General features: G+C 40.7%; 1 protein-coding gene across 8 annotated transcripts in view; it reads left to right on the forward strand.

The window, feature by feature from the left end:
- The window catches only part of TNIK (TRAF2 and NCK interacting kinase), a 392,848-nt gene that overhangs the window by 211,219 nt on the left and 157,592 nt on the right, over nt 1-24,037 (forward strand). For all 8 annotated transcript variants that reach the window (XM_060640743.3, XM_060640735.3, XM_060640736.3 and 5 more), the window contains exon 3: nt 20,183-20,239. In XM_060640743.3, coding sequence (XP_060496726.1) covers nt 20,183-20,239 — 57 coding nt within the window. The remainder of the gene's footprint in view (nt 1-20,182; nt 20,240-24,037) is intronic.

Below are 24,037 nucleotides of genomic sequence, written 5' to 3' on the forward strand. Positions count from 1 at the left end.
TTTATTTTGAGAGAGAGAGAATATGTGAGTAGGGGAGGGGCAGAGAGAGAGGGAGACAGAGGATCCGAAGCAGGCTCTGTGCTGACAGCAGCAAGCCCAATGCGGGGCTTAAACTCAAGAACCTTGAGATCATGACCTGAGCCAAAGTCAGATGCTTAACTGACTGAGCCACCCAGGCGCCCCAGAGTAGGCATTTAAAGGAAAATTATCAGAATCAAATGAGACGATCTATAGGAGATAAATGTATAAACTCTAAAAATTACCTCACAGATTTTTAAAACCTAATCCAGTCTTTCCCTCTTCCATTATGGAGTACTACAATACTGTCATCATACCAAAATCATGAAGATCTAATTTAATTTTTGAGAAAATATCTTAAGAAGAAGTCCCAACCTTCCTAGGTAACTCTGACCCGATGATCACTTTCATAAATCTGTAAGAAAATTAGACATTTTGGGGCGCCTTGGTGGCTCAGTCAGTTAAACATCCGACTTCGGCTCAGGTCATGATTTCGTGGTTGGTGAGTTTGAGCCCCGCGTTGGGCTCTGTGCTGACAGTTCAGAGCCTGGAGCCTGTTTCAGATTCTGTGTCTTCCTCTCTCACTGCCCCTCCCCTAATCCTACTCTGTCTCTCTCCCTCTCTCTCTCTCTTTCTCTCTCTTAAAAATAAACGTTAAAAAAATTAAAAAAAAAGAAAATTAGAAATGTTTAAATTATGGTTTAAATCTATTGTTTCTCTTATTCTTTTTTTTTCAATGTTTTGAAAAAAAAATTTTGAAAAAGAGTGCACAAGCAGGGGAGGGGCAGAGAGAGAAGGGGCCAGAGGATCTGAAGTGGCTCTGCACTGACAGCAGTGAGCCCAACATGGGGCTCAAACTCAAGAACCTTGAGATCATGACCGGAACTAGTGACCATGACCTCTCAACCGGCTGAGCCACCCAGGCCACCCCTCTCTTACTCTTTTTTTAACGTCTATTTATTTATTCTGAGAAAGAGAGAGTGCAAGCAGGGGAGGGACAGAGAAAGAAGGAGAGAGAGAATTCCAAGCAGGCTCCATGCTGCCAGTGCAGAGCCCAATGCAGGGCTTGATCTCATGAACTGTGAGATCATGACCTGAGCCGAAATCAAGTCAGACACTCAACTGACTGAGCCACCCAGGCACCCCATCGTTTCTCTTATTTTTGGTACAGAATGGTGGTAAACTGGTTGAGCAATACTCATATATTTAATGTCTGTCATTGTATTTTTTTCCTAGCCTGATCCTTAGGCTGTGATATCATAAACATGTTGATACCTTTCCCCAATAATTTTGTTTACCAAATCATTCAGGTCACTCTCATAGGATCCTCTAACTTCCCTAACATTGATTTAGGTTGTTGGGAGTTTGTAGTAATTACTTCTTTACCTAAGTGCAGTGTTGAAGAGTAAAAAGGTCTGTTTTATAGGACCCAAATCCCCACAGAGCTGGCTCATTTAGACACAATGGAAGTAGAAGTTCAACAGACCTGAATTACTAGTCCTTTTATTCCTACTTCCTTTCCCTAATCTTTTGCTTTAACAGTGTATTTCCTAAAAGGTTGTGAGAATATTATTGGCAATCCAGAAAGAAACTGTTTATAAATATTGGTGTATTTAAAAACAAAATAGTTAGGAAGCTTATACAAATTGGTTTAAGCAACTTCCTCTTTTTTCAAAATCTCATAGTAATTTGAGGTCTCTTGTTGAAATTTAAACATGCTCCTATAATCTATAGAGAACCAGACAGTTGTTGTTATCCTATTGAATTAATTTTTCTAGTAATTGAATATCAGATATGGGTGTTTTAATTAATAAAATACAATCATAATGTTTATTTACATATGACCTTTGTAACACAAAAGCTGGTATTTAAAAAAAAATTTTTTTTTAATGTTTATTTACTTCGAGAGAGAGACAGAGCGTGAGTAGGGGAGGGGCAGAGAGCGAGGGAAACAGAATCCAAAGCAGGCTCCAGGCTCTGAGCTATCAGCACAGAGCCTGATGCGGGGCCCGAACCCATGAACTCACAAGATCATGACCTGAGCCCAAGTCGGACATTTAACTGACTGAGCCACCCAGGAGCCCCCTGAAGCTGGTTTAAACTTCAGGTTGAAAGTGATATTTTTTTAATAGTGTATTCACCTAAAGCTGTGACAGAGATAGTATGTGACCAGACTAGAGAGTGATCTTGTGCTGGCAAATACAAATTAGAGTGTAGGAAGTCCCTTTTTTTGCTACCATTTATTAAATTCTTTGAGAAAAGCCCCCCACCCCCAGTAAGTAAAAGAGTATGTGCTGAGAATAGTATAATAGAAAGCACAAAATGAAAATTGTATCATGGCCTTAGAAAACAGCCTCTCTAGAATCTCAGTCCTCTTCAGTTTTGTTTTGTTTTGTTTTTCTGCATTAGGGTTGTTTGGGAGGAACTTGCAAAGTAAATTAGGGAAGAATATTCTGGATCTAATAAAAATGATTCTTTCTCAGTGAGATAAGGTAGATTTCTTTCTTGCTATTTTTCTTCAAGGTAATAATTGTGACTTATGAGGCCAGCATATATTTCGCTTTTAATGGTGTCTTTCTAAAAATGTCATGCCATAACTTTATGTTGGTCATGGGTTAATTTTGAGGAAGCTTCTAAAAATGGAGCAAACTTGTGAAAAAAAACCTTCTATGCCTATAAATCTTCTTTTAGGAGTAAAATCTATTAAAATGAAATTAAACTAGTGTAAGAAATTTTAATAATTTTGATGATGATGATGATGATGATGATGATGATTCAGGCTCCTCTGAGATGGACAGAGTGTTTTATATACAGTAGATGCTCAGTAAGTAGCTTATGAATTTACATTTTAATCAACAGGGCTGCCGTCCTGGTCAACTCCAGGAAACTCCATTCATACAGAAAAGAATAAGAATGGTGTTTCTTGGAGTTGTATAACTATGTGGCTTGTGAGTAGGATAAGAAGGTTTTTTTTTATTATTATTATTGTCATAATTGTTCTACTCATTTTATGTGAATAGGTATATTTTCTTCATAAGACCTTTCTTTGTAATAACCTGACCACATTCCAATGTGCACTGAAATCTATTTCAGTTTATAGAAATGATGCCCTTTTGGAAAGTTTTTTATTGACATTATTTTGTTTAATAGTGGAATACGGTACTGATTGTATTTATGATATATTGTGAGCCCCTGAACAGAAACTGTCAAGGTCAGACAACTCCATTGCGAGGTATCATGAACAATACCAATGAAGTGTTGACTTGATAAGGTGAGTCATAAGCACTCACTCTATGTGCTTGCTTCTGTTTACATTTTTTTCCTGTAAGGAAAAACAGGCATAGCAAGTATTTCTATTTTCTTTCTTTAGAAAATACATGAAAAATTAAAGAGATTTGCCTAGAGCCATGTTGAAAAATTGAGAACATATCAAATTCTGAATAGAATATATATGGGCTTTTTTCCTCCTTCAGGGACACTGCATTTACTATCTCCCAAAGATTTTTCATGACTTCTGAATTTGTTTTCTAAAATGTATTCCTCTCAAAATGACTTTTAAAAACATTAAAAAACTGTAAAAATAGAAAGGTAGTGTATTTTTAAAGGTAGAGTTCAAGAATATGTACAATTCTTATGTATTTTTTAATATTCAGATCTATAAACTGTTGAATGTCCATCAATGACTAATAAATTGCTATACTGATTATTATTGGCATTGAATTACAGTCTTTAAATTATAGTCATTTAATGGTTTATTAAATCTAAGACAAATTTTCTGGTTAGGGGTTACTGAGATATATGGTATATTTCAATAATTAAAAACTCTTAGTTCAGCTTTTTGCTTGAATGAACACCATTTTGATTTCCTTACCACCACTTCTGAAGACAGAAGCCACCAAAGAAATAAACCATTAATGTTGCAAGCACAAGATTGCTAAGCTAAATGCCAAGGAAATGCAGACTGATACGGATCTTCTGGATAGTAAGCAAGTACCTCTAAGGCCCCAGGTGATAGAAATCAGGTCTGGGCAATGAGATTTAAATTAGACTTGTTGTGTGATGTGTATGTCCCTATACCTATTCCACACCTGGAAATGAGGAAGAGGAGGAAGGAAAGGCAATCCCTCATTCTTTTGTGCAGATGAACTTAGCTGATGGCGGTCTAAAAGGTTTAGGCAAAGTTGCTAGCTCCATGTTTTCATATTTGTGTCAAGGGAAGGTTATCAGATGTTCTCTTTGGTTCAAAAAGCACGGCCTCTTCATCAGTTGCTACCTGTAAGGTTGATCTGTTGGTTGCTGCTAGCAGCAGCATTTCAGTATTCGATATTATGCAACTTTTCAATCCATGTTGATAATATCTAAATAAAACAGCTATATAGAGTTCCACAAATCTTCCCAGATAAAATATACTCAGACTGTCAGGCATTTGAATTATAGCTCTGTTCTTCACCCTTTCGGCTTTAGGGAGAATTTTAAATAGCACGGAAAAAGATGGAGATGGTCCGTTCTTGCTTGGTTTACTTAGATGCAAGGCCAGTCTGAAAGGAAACTATGCCCTGCAAAACCTTGCTTCTCTGAGCTGCAGTTTCCTCATTTGATGACAGTACTTGCTCGATAAGAGTTGTTACACTTTCAAATAAGAGAGGCTGTGCTCTTTAAAAGAGGGAACAGAGGGACTTGGAAAAGTGTTTCCACAAAGAGGTTGGTAATTCGTTCAGACAGTACATACCCATTGAGTGTTTACTCTGTATAGGCACCAATCTGCCACTAAGGATGCAATAGTGAACAACACAAAGAGAAGGGCCTGCCCCCAAGACGCCTCCATTCTGGAGAGAGATGTCCAATACATATGATAACTAAAGAAAACATGTAATCCATTAGATAGTAGTAAAGCAGGAGGGGAGGAGGCTAGTAAGAGTTACGGCCGAGTTGAAGTTTTAGATAGGATTCCTAGAGAAGGTGACTTTTCAGTCAGGATGTGAAGGAAGCAGTTGAACAAACAAAGCAGGGAGAGTGTGCAGGCATGTCGGAGGAAAGGGAGAAAGGCTCTCTGCCTGGAGCATGCTAAGTAAGCCGGGGTGGGGAGGACAACAGGAGACAAGGTCAGACATCGAACCTTGTAGTCACTCTAAAAACATGCAACATCGTCATCATTTACTCAGCCCCTATATCGAGTGTGTTTATATATATTAATTTAATCCTTATTAATTTATACCTGTTTTACAGATAAGGAAACTATTGACCAAAAGTAGCTCTAGACCCAGTACCTCACACAAGGGCACCTCACCCTCCTCCTAAGCCTTTATCTCTTGATTTCCACACTCCTCCGTAGGACCTATGGGGATCCCCTCCGCTCGCTGTCTCTTAGGCCAGGGGAAATCCCTGCTTAAGAAGAGAACATTGTCAGGGAAGTCAGCAAGATGCTCTCCTCACCCTTCTCACCATCCTTCATCAGTTGATCTAAGCAGGAGGCATCAAAATGTGGTGGGAGAGAAGAATTTCACTGGAGTCAGGAAAACCTCGCCCTCGTTAGGAGGAAACTACCTGACAGGTCAAGGTCAGATTGCAGCTAAATTTAGCTGGAAATCATTGTGTTTATAAGCTAGTCAGCTACCTGCCTGTTCCAGCCTGCTCAGAGCTCAGGGTATGTCATTTTCACCTTAAAAGAGCCTAAGTTCTTTCTCACGGTGTTATCATATTTCACCCACCTCCCCAAGATTTCAGACTTAAGTGTTCTGAATATTATTGCTGAACGAGGGTATAGTTTTCTAAGAGGCACATGAGTTCTTACTCCCTGTTACCAGGGATGGATGTGTCTGCTGACAAATTGCTGTCGTCCTCGCTGGCCACCACGTTGAAAGATTATGAATATGTAGGAGCTGCCTGCATTTATAAAATGGCATTCTGTTTTCAAACGTCCTTTTTGTCCTCTCGCCCTCCTACCCAAAGAAGGATTTGCAGGTCTTCGCTTGGAAAGCACAATCGCTAATGCAGTCTGTGCTGACACCGGAGACTTCCTTGGTGGGGAGAGAGATTTTCAGCCTTTGCAGAGATCCGGGTCTTGCGCTGTTGCAGGTGGAGCCATTACTATGCTGTAATCACTCCTCTCAGACACTGTGTGGGAGATCCATGTATGGATATTATTCCTTGACCGCCTCCAAAAAACTTGAGTTCTTGAATCCTCAGGTACCTAAGAGGCGGCGAATGGTTGTCACTGATAAAGCATAATGTTGCTCATCTTGTTCTTTCTACAGAAAGCAAATTCTGCTTTCCTTATTTCTTGGAAACATCAATGGCAACAGCAAGATTCCTATATCCCTTCATTTGAAGAACTTACGTTGGATAAAAGCAAACACCTTTGTTCTTTTATAACTGACCCTTATATTTTAAGCTTAAAGTTTCATCATGATTTATATTTTAATCAGACAGAGCAATGTATTTCCTGAATTGAGCTGCCAGTAATTAAAACCTATAACTAAACATTTGAAAAGAGGGAAAGAACGCACACATATACACTATAAAGCATTGTTGAGAAATGCAAAAAAGGCTATTCTTTCAAAAATTAATGTAATTAGCAAAATTATAACAAAATTAACAAAATTCTGTGTGCAATTATCACAAATCAAATTCTACCTAGCCCCAATACTACTTTAATAGTTTTGTTTGTTTGTTTTAATTTAGGAAATGCTCCTTAATTGGGAAACAGTGAAGATCTTGGAATTGGCTTCTTACACATACAAAAGCCAAATGGAAAGTGGTCTTATGGGCCACTGGGTGTTACCTGTGTTCCAGAAGATCATGGGTATTGGAACTTGAGAAATACGCCCCTCATTTGTAAATGCTGCTAAGCAAAGAAAGAACAATACCACGTCCATCTCCCTCCCTGGCCCTACGGGAGATCCCTTAGAACAAGAACTTACCTTTTGATTTTTGTGACCTGGTGGAGAATATGACTTTTTTTTTTTAATATTTATTTATTTTTGAGAGAGAGAGCATGAACAAGGGAGGGACAGGGAGAGAGGGAGGCAGAGGATCTCAAGTGGGCTCCGTGTTAGCAGCAGACAGCCCAATGCCGGGCTCGAATTCATGAACTGAGATATCATGGCCTGAGCTGAAGTCAGATGGTTAACCGACTGAGCCACCCAGGCGCCCCAAGAAATGTGACTTTAAATAGAACTCAGCATTCATTGAACACCTATTAAATGTTAAATTCTTTTAAAGCAGGGATTTTCAGTCTTGGCTCCATTGACATTTTGGGCCCCAAATTCTTTGTTGGGGGAGGGGAATGTACTGTGCATTGTAGAATGTCTGATAGCATCTCTGGCTTCTACCCATGAGGTATCAGTAATACCAGTCTTGACAATCAAAAAAAACGTCCCCAGACACCCCAAATGTCTTTTGGGGGCTGAGTCAAAACCACCCCTTAAATGGAGTGAGGTAGAGACTTTAACGACATTTTTTAAGGATAAAACACATATGACCGTTTTATGCCAATACTTATACCCACACCCACACCCACACCCACACCCATACTTTTACCTATACCTATACCTATATCCACATTCATACCCACACCCATACCCATACCATCTATCTAGGCACACACATTCTTACAGAGTCCTTACAGAGGAGGTATTTGTTTGGAAGCGCTCATTGTAGACTTTTTTTTTCCCCCATGAGAATCATTATAACTTCAGTAAATTGCTCACTAAATTTCATCTGTCGCCTGCGTTCCTGCTCAGATACAACTAAAGCCTATTGAAATTGATTTTTGTGTCGGCAACAGAGCAGGGATTCAGTAAGAACATGAAAGCTTCCCTTTCATTACTAGTCTTCTCTCCCCGCATTACTTTAGATTTGGTGGGCCCTAATTATATTCCAGTGCTTCTCCAGCTGACATTTCTTATGTTTTAATTAAAACTTCTGGGGGTTTGAGGACACTGTGGGAGAGAGTTTATTCATCAACATCCCTGATAGTCAAGTGAGTCCCTATTTGTGTCCCTGCTGCCCGAGAATGATAGCTGGGGACACAGTGGTCCTTTCCCTTTGTTTTTTTCTCACCACACCGGTGCTGTTCTTTCCTTCCCCCATACCTCCAATTCCAGACCTGTTCTTGCTGCTGCCATAGACACTCTGTTATTAAGTAACCCAGATGGCACTGTGGGTAGACTGGCTTCCTATTGAAGCCATAAATTAGGTGAAATGAAATGTAGCACTGTCTTTTTTATCATCATCATTATTATTTATCTCTGCCTAGTTGCCTATGGTGCCTCGTGGTGCAAAGCCAACCCACCCACTCCTGACCACATGGCTGTAAATCTCCAAAAAGACAGGGCTGCTGTTGGGCTGTGATTGACAAACTGATGCAGGCCTGGGGAGAGAACATAGTAGATCTTCTTAATCTGCAGCTGGGAAGTGGGATGGAGTGAGCAAAAGGGTCTGCCAGAGGTACTGAGGGGAAGACAGGGTCACCTCCTAAAGTAGTCTCTGAAGAGGGAACTGTTGATTCAAAAATCTGACAAAATGAGCTACTTTTCTCCAAGAAGAGGTGAATCTGTTCTGCCTCAGTTAGTATTCTCTCAGGAAAAGGGAACGCAGAGATAGAGGAACTTGAGCAGGGCAGTGTCTGGGCCTTGCTTCTCTCGTCATATCTTTCTCTCCCTGACCCCTTCCTAGGTGAGGTAAACTGTGAGATGGTGGAATGCAGAACTCTAATACCTGCTCACACCTCCAGGGCTCATTCCAGTGACCCAGAGGGTTGGTTAGCACTTGGAAAAGGGAACAAAAACAAAACCTTCTTGAGCAAGTGGCCTCTTCCTCCAGTTACCATACTGGGAGCCATTCTTACAGTTTCTTATTGCTTGAGACAAAAGCTATCTGCCACTCTGACGTAGACATTGCCTCAAATTCTGTCATACTTCTCCCAGGTTAAGCCATGATGGATCACTGGAGTCTCTCTGTTCACTGTGATTTGAGGCAGCTTACAAGGTCCACTAGGCCTAGAAATTTCACGTTTCCAGGTGTGATTTAACACCTACTCTTTGTCAGATGCTGTCCTAGACAACGACAGGACTGAGGACACATCAGGCCAAGTCCTTGCCTTTGAGGAGCTTTTGGCTCTAGAAGTATAGCAGCCATGTGCCTGGCAGACTGAATGTCCAAAGGCTTTGGGGACTAAGTGAGCTCAGAGGAGACAGGAGTTGACTCCAGTATCCTTCACACTGTCTACTCTAAGCTATTAGGAGCTGTCCACTGTTGGCATGAACTCTTATAACCTGTGTCAAGAACAGCCCATCTTTGTATCTTAAGGAGATTACTTACCTCTCTATTGTGCTGCACCCATGTATTTTAAAACGCCGTGCTCAGACTCTCAGATTTCAGAGTACTAAAATCTCACCCAATAGAAAAATCCCAGTAAAAAACAAAATAACCATTGAAAATCAACATAAAGTTTACTTTTACTCTTTAAAGAGTAATCTTTAAGAATATTTCATTAAGGACATTTTTTTCCATCAAGCATCTTAATGGAAACTACTTAAATTGAATATCTCTGGCTTTCTGGAAAAAAAAATGCCACAGAGTCCTTATTTTCCTCCTTTTCCTGAAGTTGAGTATACACTTCATCCTGGACTGGTGTCCAGGAACCAGAGCTTTCAAATGCCATCTGTATACGCAGGGGCCACCCTGATTCAGGGAATAGGGAGGGCTTTTGTGCTGGGCAGGGAGGAGTAGAACATTGGGGAGGCTTAGGAGTTGGCTATATATACATATTCTTTCCCCATCTTTCAAACCCTACATCTAGGAGGTTCAAAAATCCTCCCAGAAATTCATGTACACAAGCCATCAATGATTGTGGTACTTCTGTGGCATAAACTAGATGAGAGCCCATAAGGTCTTTGGTTTTGTGCTCCTTTTTTTGGATTGAGAGAAGAGGTTACTGGGAAGTGTGTTCCTGGCTTAAGGCCATGGCCAAGAGACTGGTTCTGCTACTTTTTTGAGCTCTCCTCACCCTGCAGCCTGTCTGCCTCGTCACTGCTGTCACTTCAGCTGTGCGTGCCTTTCCTGGGTACAGGCATTAGGCTCCCTGCCATGGAATCTGCATACATTAACTATTGTCTGCTAAAAATTGTGAATATTTGATTTTTTTTCCTTTTAATCATCCATTTTGATTTATAAACTGAGCCAAACTGTCAGCCCTGAAGACAGGACTCCTAGGTTCCAACAAAGAAAAATGAGAGTCTTTTCTTCCCCACCCTGTGTCTGTGAGCAAGCCTCATTCTCGGTTGGCCCAGCCCTGAACAGTCTTGAAAACAATCCATTTTCTGTCTCGCAGAGGTGCCAAACAGAGGAATTCACAGTGACTGGTGTTGAGATGGGGAGCTGTTGCTTGGGAACTGTCCTGTGTCAGTGCCTTGCTTCGTCTTTGCCACAAGTCTGGATGAAGTGATGGCTGGATCTCAGTTCGACAGATACGGAGAGCAGGATTTTTTTTATGCTACTGATGAATGGCACATACGGGCCAAGGAAAAATAAAGTCCTTATTTAACCTGGGGAAACCCTAGGAGCAGACACTGGTCCAAATATATCCTGTGACAGTTCATGTTCCTTGATTAGAAGGATCTTTGGAGTCTTTTCATGAAGTTGTTTTGTCTACTTCTTTCACTCAAGACATGGTGTACCAAAGAAAGGTAGCATTCTTGAAGATGTCCAGATAGGTCTCTTAACTATGCTTTAATCTTAACTGGGACTGGCAAATCAAGAGTACACCTTCACTCTCATCATTATAGCTCAGGGGGAAAGCTAAAGCCAATTCCTAGTCTCTGTGATCTGTGCAGAGGGCACGTTGATTGGCCTCTCTGTCAAGTTTAAAGGAATTTCATCTACTAAATTCGTCTTCTCATGTCTTATTTATGAGTGAGATGATTGAGATTCTTGCTCACGGTCTCACCCCATCTGCTTGTACACTTTGTGCCTGGATAGAAATGGGGGAACGGGGCGCCAGGTGGCTCAGTCGGTTAAGCATCTGACTTTGGCTCAGGTCATGATCTCATGGTTTGTGAGTCTGAGCCCTGCGTCGATCTCTGTGCTAACAGCTCAGAGCCTGGAGCCTGTTTCAGATTCTGTGTGTCTCTCGCCCTCTGCTCCTCCCCGACTTGCATCTTGCCTCTCCCTCTTTCTCTCTCTCTCTCAAAAATAAATAAACATTAAAAAAAAAAAAAGGAAAGAAATGGCGAGAAGTGGAAGAAACTGATATGGACATATGGATGGTGCTGACCATGAACCTGACTACAACCCTCAGATCTCACTACTTGTCTCACTAGTAAGCACCTATTTGCTCTGAGTCCCTGCTGTGCCAAGCACTGTAGGAGGTGCAGGAGGTGCAGGGTAAATATGTATCCAAGCCATTCCCTGGCCTTGATGATTCGATCTTCTGAATATCTCTTGATTCCATCCACTTTTCACCCACTCCCTTACTTCCATCCCAGTCCAAGTTGCCATCCTCTCTCAACTGAATTAATTAGTAACTAACGTTATAAATGCTATATTTCCATCATCCTTTCTATTTCCTCTATTCTCTGTCCTGCCCCTAGAGCAATCTTCTCAAAATGCAAACTTGGTGACTTTACACCCTTGTTTCAGACCCTTCACTGGCTGTCCATTGGTCTTACGATAAAGGCAGAATTCCTCAAAGTAGCCTGTGAGCCCTTTCTTGGACTTGCCAGACACTTTCTCTCCACTCCAGCCATACTGGCCTATTTTTAGTTACTGAAATACTCTAGTAACCATAGCATAACAGGACCTTTGGACATATTCCCATTATCTGGATATATTTCCTAACACTCAACTTAGTTCATTTTGTTCATCCTTTAGGTCAGAGTTTTTGTAAAAAATGAAAAAAACAAAACAAACAAACAAAAAACCAAAAAAAAAAAACAAAAAAACTTTCACCTCAGATCTGGTAAGAAATATTATACATTAATATCAAATAAGGAAGAAAGAAAGAGGAAAAGGTAAAGGAAGAAAGGGAGGAAGGGGAGAGAGAGAGAGAGAAGGAAAGGAAACAAAGGAACGGATAGGAAGAAAGGGAGAAAGAGTAAAGGAAGAATGGAAGAAGGAAGAAAGAAAGAAAGAAAGAAAGAAAGAAAGAAAGAAAGAAAGAAAGAAAGAAAGAATGGAGCCTTTGATGGAGTTCCCTGGGAAACAAATTTTGAGGACAGAGATTATAGGAAGTATTTTGGGGAGTGTTCTCAGAATTAACACCTGTGGGAGAGTAAAGATAGTTTTGAGCAGAGGAAGAAGTTGAATGCACTTACAAGGCCCTAGGCAATCCCAAAAACCCAAAAAGGAGCTTTGGAGTTGGGATGGCCCTTCAGAGTTGTTCCACCTTCACATAAGTGATGCAGGCTTTTATATTCCCACATCTACCAGTCACTGAACGCTTGCTACCTTCATTAATAGTCATCGAATGCTTACTCCCTCTAGTCAGGGAGTATGACCTTGGGTCTAGCTGTTCTCTTTGGCTAAGGGCAGCTCCTGAAGAAGCAGAACACCTAGGTACTGAAGAAGGGATTTGTGTGGCACACCACAACATCCGTTATAGTCAATCCCTTGTGATGCTTGGACCTGCCTATTTTGTATACATTTGGAAACAGCTCCTCTAGTATTCTAGCTGGTCTCTTCTCTTTAACAAAGTTATAAGAAGCCCCCAACTACATCTTATCTAATGGTTGCAGCTTATGCTCATCATTTCCCTCCTCTACTATCCATTTCACTTCTCCTCTCCTTGGTTAGTACTTTTGCTGTCTATGTGGCTGACCTGTTCGGGTGACCTGATCCTCGTTCCTGAGAAGTCTCAGGCATGCTTACCATGACTTTCTCAGGCTTGACTATGCCGTTGTCCCTTTACCAAAATTTTGGGTGGCATTAAAAATAAAAAAAACTTCTTCTCTTCTGCAGCCTGAGGATAGAAAAAGCTTAGGACCAGTCCCAGGAATGAATTATCAGGGTAGAAGAAAAGGTTGAATCCCCAACTTGAGTCTAATTGGGAAGGAATGAGACTCTGAAACTTGAAAAGGAGACATCCAATTTGATGTGCTTGAGAGCTTGAAATCTTCTATTTCCCTGACCCCTCTGAGCCTACAGCAGAGATGTCCCCATCTTATTTGAAGACAGTGCACAGGCCTCAGGATTTAAACCTCAACTCCCTGATGATTTTCACAGATTGCCTTCAGTTGATGGTTAATTGCCCTTGGCTTTTCTTTGTTTTTCTCTAGTACATCAATGGCTGTCAGCAAAAGCAGAAGCCATCTGATTCCATTCTTTTTTAATTACTGTTTCTTTTGACCTCTCAAAAGTCTGAAATATTGGAATCACTAGTGAATTCTCTTGCACCTGTATCCTACTCTACTCCACTTCCCTACTAGCGAACATCCCGACAGTGACACTGCTGTAGCGTGCCAGGGGCTATCCTAGAGCCACTGATGGGGGTCTCCTGGCAGCTACTCTAAGAACCTGTTTCCTCAAGCCATTGCTGTCACCAGGTGTCTTAGGTAGAGTTCCTCTGGCAACAGACTCTGAGATGGAGATTTACATGCAGGAGTTTTACTGAGGAGTGGTCTTAGGGTCTATACCTATGAAGAAAATAGAATTGTGCAGAAGAAAGAAGAACTGCAGTGCAGTCTTACAAAGACCACAGCCATCGCTAGAGGCGTCAGGAGCTGAGATGGTCCTTCAGAATTGTCCCACTTTAAGGCAAGAGGGCTGGGACTTTTATACTCCTGTGTCAACCAATCATTGATTTGTCTGTCTTCAGGAGGGAGCATGACTTTGGCAGTGCTTTTGTAGCTGAGGGCACTTTCCAGAGATCGAACTGGCTGAGAGCTGTCAGATGTTTTGGTCTTGAAGGAAAAGTCTGGGTGGTGCAGTATAGCATCAATGATAGATGATAGATAGATAGATAGATAGATAGATAGATAGATAGATGTAACCATGACATTTGATCCATGAAACAACGGCTGCCATTACTACATGTTCTACACTGATTTTTTTCCATTTGATTTGATTTATTTTCATGGTTCTTTGTGGGGTTTTATTTTTAAGTTAGCTCTATGCCCAACATGGGGCTTGAACTGACAACACTGAGATCAGCAGTCACATGCTGTAGTGACTGAGCCAGCCAGGTGCTCCAATTTTCATGGTTCTTATGATGCACATTTTGAAAATCATAGCATTGGCTATGATCAGTAGGGTTCATGTAAGATACTGTGGAAATGCAACAGTATAACACTCACTTGCAATTAGGAAAGTGAAGTCTTCCTCGATAAAGGGGAAGATCTAATCTAAGCTAAACACAAGGAGCTAAAAACATTCTACCTGTAAGGGAGCCCTTGGACAGCAGGGAAGGAAAGAGTAGGTAGAGTGTCTGCATTTTCCACAAACCCAGTTTGCTCATGTGCTCTGCTGGAAACAGATGTATTTCAGTGACCTAGAAATGAAAGTACTCTTTCTTCCAGGCTAGCCTCAGGCTACCAGCTCTAAAGCCATCTTGCTGTTCCTTAAAAAAATAACAGCAATAACAGAGCCAAGGCTTACATGGCTATTTCAGACAAAACCATTGTTTTTCTTTTGCATTCATTTTAGGAAGGAGGTAAAGGGGTAGAGTACTATAATCCTTGAGTGATTTAGATTTCACTGCAGTGTTGAGTTATTTTGCAAAGAACAAGAACCAGCAGATAGGGTTTTTTTTTAACCTCAAGTGTGAGGAAAAAGAAAGGAAGAAGGGGAGAGAGTGTGTTTGTATGTGTGTCTGAGGATGGGGCGGGACCACACTCACCAGTTCTGAGTGACCCCACACCCTTTGCTTTCCTGGATGTGAGGCCCATTCTTCCTCCTTTCTTGGGTACAGGCTTATTATGCTTGAGGACATGATTGGCAATAGGCTTGGATCCTACTCGAATACCAATTATGCCTTTCTAGAATTAGTCTGTTATTTTTGTTATTGTTGGTTATTTCAGGGAAAAAAAAAAACACTTCATTCTTTTATTAAAAATGACTCAGCAACTACAGTTAAATAAGATATTTTTTTTTTCTAATTTTTGTGGAGAAAAAAATTTTAACCATTTGTCTCCCTTTCAGGTTTTTTTTTCAGAATAAAAATTATTTTGTCTTTGGTTGAATATGTATTTTAGATCCAAATATAGATGGAGTCTATGTTTAGATTTTTTGTTTCTTTCATAAGTGAAAATAAATTAAAATTAGGGGTAATATTAAATTTTCACTTTAAAATTCTCCTGTCATACAGCGTGGAGCCTGGAGCCTGCTTCAGATTCTGTGTCTCCCTTCCTCTCTGCCTGTCCCCCACTCGCACTCTCTCTCTCTGTCTCTCAAAAATAAATCAACATTAAAAAAATTATTTTTTTAATAAAGTAAAAAATAAAATAAAATTCTCCTGTCATGTTGCCTTGCACTCAAATAAAAATTTTTTTTCTTTTAAACCCTACCTGAAATAGAGATGAATGGTTCAATGTTTAACTCCAGTTAAGTAAAATATGAAAAGAAGATTTGTTTAAAATAATTTTTTTAATTTTAGTGATAATAATTTTTAATTCAAGAGATGGATGGCAGAAGTGGGAAAGAGGAGAAAGTGCCCTGGCATTAGGTCCTCATTAATTGTAAGATATTGGCCTCATCTCAAAAAGGGCAGTGGATTAGGCACCTTAGGGTCTCTTCCTACTCATTTGTGACTTTATGAACACTTTATGTGCCTCTTCAAACACTGTCCTAACAATGACGGCGCCTCAAGTTTCCAGTGATCTTTAGGTCAGCTGACTCCTGGCTATTCCCTCAAAGTCAGCCTTAATCTGGATCCTAATTGAGGTTGACATTCTCCAGTGATGTAAAAGGCACCTCGTGCCAGGGGGCCTCCTTTGTGGCCCTCCTCTATCAAAGGTTGACAGCTCAGCAGCCTTCCTATTCCAGAGTGCGGGGGATGCCTTTGCCCGGGACTGAGCTGAGGCTGCTAATTGTTCCATCTCCAGGATCTCATTTAAGCCCAAACTGCCATCCCGGGGTGTATTATTCAGTCATCTGTCAGAGCCATCGAGAACTATTCTTCAGCTTAGAAGTGAAATTTAAAATGGGAGAGAAGTAGGTTAATTTTTTTTTTCTCAGTGTTGCCTTTAATGACATTAGAGCAGTTACTAAAATAAAAACAAATACCAAACAACAACATACTCTACATTCAAAAAAGTAGCAGATATTTATTTATTTCAGACCAAGAACTGCCCAGTGCCTTGTGTTTGAAATATGAAATGGATTGCTTGTATTATGTCTGCTCCCTGACCTTGGGCCCGGACCAAGAGCTAGACCTGCTTGGCTCCCAAGCTGCTGGTGGAAAGAACTAGGTGTTGACGCGTCTTTGTTACAAATTATTAATTCCAAGAGGATCCCCTGTTTCTTAAGGAGTTAAACATCAAGTGCACTGTTTCTCAAACTGCGTATTGACAGAGGTGCTTCAGGCTCCCACAGAGGAAGAGAAGGAGGTGGCTGTCAGAGCAAACCAGAGTTTGCTGGTCAAGCCTCTTCTTTTTTTATTTTTTTTTTTTTATTTTTTTTTTTCAACATTTTTTATTTATTTTTGGGACAGAGAGAGACAGAGCATGAACGGGGGAGGGGCAGAGAGAGAGGGAGACACAGAATCGGAAACAGGCTCCAGGCTCCGAGCCATCAGCCCAGAGCCTGACGCGGGGCTCGAACTCACGGACCGCGAGATCGTGACCTGGCTGAAGTCGGACGCTTAACCGACTGCGCCACCCAGGCGCCCCATGGTCAAGCCTCTTCTTGAACCAGGAGGATTCTATATAAGATTGGGGGGAGGGGTCCTAGGCAGGAGTCTCCTATAAATGAAGCCAGAGAAGAAGGAAGGGAGAGTAGGAAGGAAAAACAGAGGGACAGGTTCTTTGGGCCCAGTGCAATAACAGAAACATGAACATGTTCATTGGTAGCACAGAGGTGAGTGATTGACAGTGAGGTTTCAGAGAAGGTGGTACTTAAGTTGAATCTGACAAGAGTGAATAAGTTTACTAGGGATTCAGGAGGTGAGGGTGTCTTAGGCCAAGGAAACACATCATCAGAGAGGCAAGAAACAATATAGTACATTTAGAGAACACAAATAGTTTAGTCTCAAGGACCACGGAATAAGAGCAGGTGGGAGCCTACCAAGGTGGTATGGCAGATAGAGGCCCAGTTCGTAGAAGGCCCTGCAAGCCATATGCAGGTGGTTTTGCCCTTATCTGGCTGTATGGAGCCATTAAAAGAATTTCAAGGTGGGGACGCTTGGGTGGCTCAGTCAGTTAAGTGTCTGGCTTTTGGTTTTGGCTGAAGTCATGATCTCACAATTCGTGGGTTCAAGCCCTGCATCAGGCTCCGTGCTGATAATGTGGAGTCTGCTTGGGATTCTCTCTCTCACTCTGTCTCTGCCCCTCCCCACTCACTCTGTTTCTCTCTGTCAAAAAAAAAAAAATAATAATTTCAAGGTGAATCAGCTCTAGGATACCATTCAGACCCTCTACATTTGCCTTCAGTTTCTCTACCCTCTTTAGTGCTTTAGTAGAGAAACAGCCATTGTTTAAGGTATGATTTATGGCCCTTACTTTAAAGACTTTATACAGTTGACCCCTGAACAGCACGAGCTTGAACTGCATTGGTCCACTTACATGCAGATTTTTTACAGTATGTATTGTAAATGTATTTTCTCTTCTTTATGATTTTCTTAGTAACATTTTCTTTTCTCTAGCTTACTTTATTGTAAGAATACAGTCCATAATATATATCACTATAGGACATATATTTTTTAATGTTTATTTATTTTTGAGAGAGAGAGAAAGAGTGCAAGAGTGCAAGCAGGGGAGAGGCAGAGAGAAAGAGAGAGAGAAAGAGAGAAAGAATTCCAAGCAGGCTCCACACTGTCAGCGCAGAGCCCAGCGCAGGGCTCAAACTCGTGAACTGTGAGATCAAGACCTGAGCAGAAATCAAAAGCCACCGACTGAGCCACAGAAGTGCCCCAAGATATATGTTAACCAACCGATCTATGTTATTGGTAAGGCTTTTGGTGAATAGTAGATTATTATTTGTTAAGTTTTTGAGAAGTCAAAAGTTATGCATGGATTTTTGACTCCACAGGGGTCAGTGTCCCAACCCTCACACTGTTCAGGAGTCAACTGTATTCCCAAAGAAAAGCTGTTGATTCCTTTGCTGTGGTCAACATTACAGCACCATAGACTCTTACTGGGACCTGGACAATTCCAGAGGCCGTTTAGTGTTTATCAACAGAGGGCGCTGTTGCTACTTCTCCCTTGTGTGAGATTAACTCTCTGCCTGAAGTTAATATTCCTGATCTCTGGACACTGAATTGCAGTAGCACTACACTACTCACTCAGTCATTGCCAAAACTATTTCCAAATGCTCTTTGCAGTGGAAAGGGGTGGTGGTAACAATAATACTTGCTCCCCTCACTTTCAGCCACTGAGCCCTTTTCCCCCACATTTTGCAGGGGAAGGAACCAGGGCTCAGATGGGTTACATCACTTGTCTCGGATGAACCTACTGGTCATGAGCAGAACCTGGACCGGACTCAGGCCTCTGGAGCCTCAGTTCAGGGCTCTGAGAGGTGACACTCCCGGCTCCTCCCTTACTGTCTTGAAGGTCGAAATAAGTAGGAGGGGCTGTGCCGTGTCCATATTGAGTTACCAACTTGATGCCTCCTTCTTTTGGCTCTTTCCTGACCAAGGAGGAAAGGGAGCAGGATGGGAGGCCGGAAGGTGAAGGAAGTGCTACTAGAGTCAGAGAAAATAGATGCAAAAAGCTGAGAAAGATGAGACACAAAAGGGCAGACAGCACTAAGCCTCTCCCCTCTTCCCAACTCCAAGCGTCCATCACCTGCTGTTTTCATCCATAAACACACCACTTCATCTGTGGGGTGAGCACCCACCATTCCAGGTACTGGAAACACAACGATGAGACATGACCCAGGCCTTCATGAGTCACGTGGCCTAGAAGGAAAGATGACATTTAACATGAAGCACAGGACAGGGTCACAAACAATCATAGGCAGCATCTGCTGACAGCTGATCTGTGCCAGGCATTGTCAAACACTTTATATACATAATCACATTTAATTTTCACGGCCATCCCAGGAGTCAGGTACCGTTATCTCCATTTTTCAGATGAAGAAACTGAAGCCAAGACGGTTAAGAGACTCGCCTAAGGTTATGCAGCTGGGATTTGAATCCAACTGATCTTGGAAGCAGCATCACACTCCCGGGGAGCAGTCATAGTTGAAATGTATTTTAGAAGACATATATGAAATGCATTTAGAAGTTAGACGTATTGGTCATCCCTGCTACTGTGTGAGAGTGGGAGGTAGACTTCACGTTTCTCAAGGAGCAAGTGAAGAGAAATCTTCTGTTCTGGTGTTGGCCCCTCACCACACCCTATTCTCTTCTGATTCTGTGTGGTTGACACTTCATTGTGGTTCCAAAGACCCAAGTTGCCCGTTTTCGGGGAAATAGTTGCTTCTGTTCAATGCTGTCCCTTTGATCACAAATTTAGATTTATTGCTATCTGTTTTATTCTAGCCTCACTTTTAAGATAGAGATAAACTTACAGTCTCAAGTAATAGCAGAGTCATATCCAGTTGAGACTATTAATACAAGATATTTTCATAATCAAGGAAACTAAAGTTTCTTCACCTACTGAGTATTTTCTGACAGAGGAGATACTTGTGTCTCCACACCCAGACCTAGCTCCCCTTCCTCTCACACTAGCCCTTACCTTGGAGAGAAGATAAAAACAAGTTATTGAATATTGCCTTTTTTTGGTTAACTTGACAACCATTATGAAAACAAACCCAAAAAACCAAAATGATGGAGATGTTTTACAAAGTAAATGCTAAATAGAAATTGATCCTTAAAGCATTTAAGATTTCTGTGTGTGTGTGTGTGTGTGTGTGTGTGTGTGTGTATCTGTCTGTCCATCTCTGCCTGTCTGTCTTCCCTATCGGTGTTCTATAACAGTGATCTAGATAATTGTTCTCTATAGTTGGAACTGACTATAGACATTGCTTATCAGAACTAAAGTCTTCTATTATTACTTTTTTTTCTTTACAGGGTCGTCATGTTAAAACGGGCCAGCTTGCAGCCATTAAGGTTATGGATGTCACAGGGGTAATGTATCTTTATTTTGCCATCGCAGTAGCTATATAGTTATGATAGAGAAATTAGTGAAAAAATCATTTTTCAGAAATAGAATCTTCTTAAACATCTAAGATATTTCCCCACCGAGCTTAACATAGAGCAGTAAGAGTATTCAACATCTGACTGAGAAGACCAGGGATAAACCATTCTAATTAAATTAGAAACCTACACACTGCCTTATGTAGAGCGAATAATGTGTTTCAAAAATTTACATAAACACAACCAAGGATATTTGCATATGAAGACAGAACACGGATTTGAAGGTATTAAAAGAATAATACAGAGATTACACAGAAGAGATGGGTCTTAACAGTTTTCCCAAAGGTCCACCTAACGCTGGAGTAGATAAGAGTTTGGGTAGCTCTAAAATCCTAGTAGGATATTTAACATAAACATTTCCCTCCTCGAAATTATTGACCAAATAACCAAAAATTCTTGTTATTATGGATCAACACTGAAACAAAATTTCTGCCTGGATGATCAAAAGGAATATACTTTATTTTAAATACAATCTTATGCTTTCAATCTTTTTGCTGCGGCTATTTAAAATATTTTAATGCCTTTTTGAGAGTACAGAGCAAAAATCAGACTTGAAAACACACACCGGACATCAAAAATATGTTAATAATTTTCTATTGTTCTGGGGGTTTTTCTAAGATGTCTGCTTGCTGTACATAAAAGCTAAAAGACCAAAGTCTTCCATTTGGCCCAGAAGTGGTTTATTTGATGTAAATAGACACAGAATGAATGAACCACATGAAGATACCAAGAACCAACATACAAATTTTAAAAAGGCACACAATATATCTGTTTGTCAGACAGACTTCAATCTATATATATCTTTTCTGGCCTAGTTTGTTACCTTTGATAAGTATACATTATATGATACACTGTCTACCGTAATACTAATTTCACTAATGTTCATTTATACCACACTTTGAACTGCCTTCCTTTCCTTACTTATTAATGATCTGAATTCATCTTTAAATTATAGATATCTTTCAGTGGCAAAAAATCGTTCCCATGTTTATTGGCACTTTGATAAAGTACTACTCGCTTTTATTTGTCCTTTCATTTATTTATTTTATTTTTTCAAATACATTATTCAAATTTCAGAGGTTGCAAACCAGTTCAGATACTTAATCCCTATTAGTTTATTAGTTCACCTGGCCTTTACTGAATAAGAAACTGCATGTAGACTATATGTATTGGGTTTAGATTCTGCCACTTGGAACAGAAAACTCAAAATAACAAAGGCTGGAGCACAATGCAAGTGTCTTGCTCTCTCATGTTAAAGGAGTCTGGAATCTATAGCCCAGGGATGTATGGCAACAGTGTGACCAAGTGTCTTCCACCCTAAAGGTCACTTCCATGGTTCAAGGTGGTTGTCAGATTTCAACTGATCACATTCTTTGGCGGCAAGAAAAGAAGAGTGAGTGGGTGGGAGCAGAAGGGTACAGAAAAGAGCTCCTTCCACTAAAATCTTGTCTACTTGTATACAACATTTCTAGTTAACTTCTGCTTTCATTGGGTGTACCTAGCTGCAAGGGAAACTGGGAAATGTAGTTTTTTATTCTCCCAATATGTGCAGTTAAAAATCTGGGTTCTGTTAGTCAGGCAGGAAGGGAGAATGGATACTGGTGTGGTCAGTTAGCAAATCTGACACAAAAGTCAAGATCAGGTACTATCAGTATCTACACAGAAACCCATTATAAGTCTATAAACCCTTTGCAAAGTTTTTACCACAAAACAAGTCAATTTGTTTTGCAATTCTGCTGAAGTCATACTACTGTATTTTCCCTGGATTGAATAGGATCTTCACATAATGTGATGCACTTGGCAGTTTAACAATTGCTGGTTGTGGGTGGGGTCCAAGACATTCATGCTGCAAAGTTCTGTTGTGTGGCTCTGTGGAACCGACAGTTGATTTCCATTGACATCATTAATCTCAGCGCACAAAGCTGTATGTTGATGCGCAAAGTATGACTTGAGAGCACTGGATATTACTTTTCTAGTTTCTGGTTCTATTTTTGAGACTGCAAGTTGCTTGAAGAACCACTGACTATTGTTAGACCACCTTGCTTTGGAATCAACACAGCTTTTTATCCCAGCGTATGTATTCTCAGTTTAAGGAGTGTCAGTTAGCCCTTTTAAACTGGGTTCCACAAGATAGCGAAGCTCAACAGAAAATAACTTGGGAGTCTCTTTTCTCAATTCTCTGGAGGATGATACAGAGCTAAGGCTGTTGCCAGCACATAGGGAGTCGATCTGTTGCATACAATGTATGCTTTATGTTATTTAGGCTTAATTTTCTAAGGGAACCCTTGTTGAAAAGGCTGAGTAGTTTCCCTGATTCAGGCACATCATTGACTATTTTGTAACCATTGACGCTTTATCAAAGATAAATATGGATAGCACATCAGGAGATAGTTTTCTTATTTCCCTCGGTGTCTGATACAGCATCAAATGACTTTTGTATCACCCCCTTACACACTACAGTCAGTGTGTGATTTCCTTTGTGGAATTTGTGTGGTATCCTCAGAAAACAATCTATTTCATTTTGCCATGTTGTCTTTTGTGTATTATGGAATGCTGCAAACGCTTCTTACCAATTATTATAATTGCGCTCATTATAGCTGCTCTGTTAAAAATGGAGATGAATTCTCAAAGGTCGTCTTTGTTAATTGTCTGCAGTGATCTACTGCAAAGTTACTATAGTTTATTGTAATGAAATTGATAAAACCATAAGCTTGAAATCAATTTTTAAATTATTGTTTTTATTCTACACCACTTTCTTTTTTTTTTTTTTAATAGAAAATAGCCACAAAGAGAACTGGATATAATGCTTCTGCTCTTCTGGTTTTAATGCCGAGACACTTCCAAAATTGCCAATATTTGCTTCAGAATTAGTACTTCGACTCAGACTCAGTCTTTGAAGTTGTTTTAGTTCCTGAAATAATTATGAGAATTTCTTCATTTCGCAGCTTTCTGGGGATTCCTTCCCAGCTGGGTTTGTGTACTCTAGATTTGCCTACAATATCTAAACAACATTTCTCAAAGTGGACCACTAGCTTCAGTGAACTGTCAGCCCTCTGGTGGTCTTCATGAGAAAGGGTCCTGGGGGACCCTCAGAACCTGCCTTTTCTACAAGCTCCTCAAGGAACTCCAGATTCGTGAAAGTCAGAGGGGCACTTCTCTAGGCTTTTAGATTTGCTGCTTTCTGGCCACCATATGTGAAGAGACTGTGGTTCTTTGATCACCCTGTAAATGATTCTCATTTTCATTTGGAGAAAAATTCCTGGTGTAAACCAGTCCCTTTACAATGATACCTTGAAGCCCACACAGGACTTAAGGAGATAATAACTTAATGCCATAGGCTTTCACCTTTACAATGACTGGTTCTGATCCTATTGCTCAGGACACTGTGGGGTGTAGTACCAAAGCCCCCCTCAAACCAAATGAAGCTGAAAATGGAAATTATTGGAAGTCACATAGTGTGATTAGGAATGTTGGCTCTCTCTCTCTTTGTGCTCTGCTTTCCTCCCACCAACAGGTCCAGGCTCATGTTCTAATTACTTCATTATTGTTAGTCCCAGCAGAGTGCCAGTCTGAATATCAGTGGTGCAGCTTGGGTCACGTCCCCATTCCTGAGCCAACCCTTGTTTCCTTCTTCCATATCTGGATTGGGTGCCTGGCCCTGGAAGCTACAGGGACTAAGGGCTGGATGATTCATGAAAGGACGATTCACGAAAGAAAAACACGCGAGAT

The sequence above is a fragment of the Panthera onca genome, chromosome C2, assembly GCF_046562875.1.
Source record: "Panthera onca isolate mPanOnc1 chromosome C2, mPanOnc1 haplotype 2, whole genome shotgun sequence".
Classification (NCBI taxonomy): domain Eukaryota; kingdom Metazoa; phylum Chordata; class Mammalia; order Carnivora; family Felidae; genus Panthera; species Panthera onca.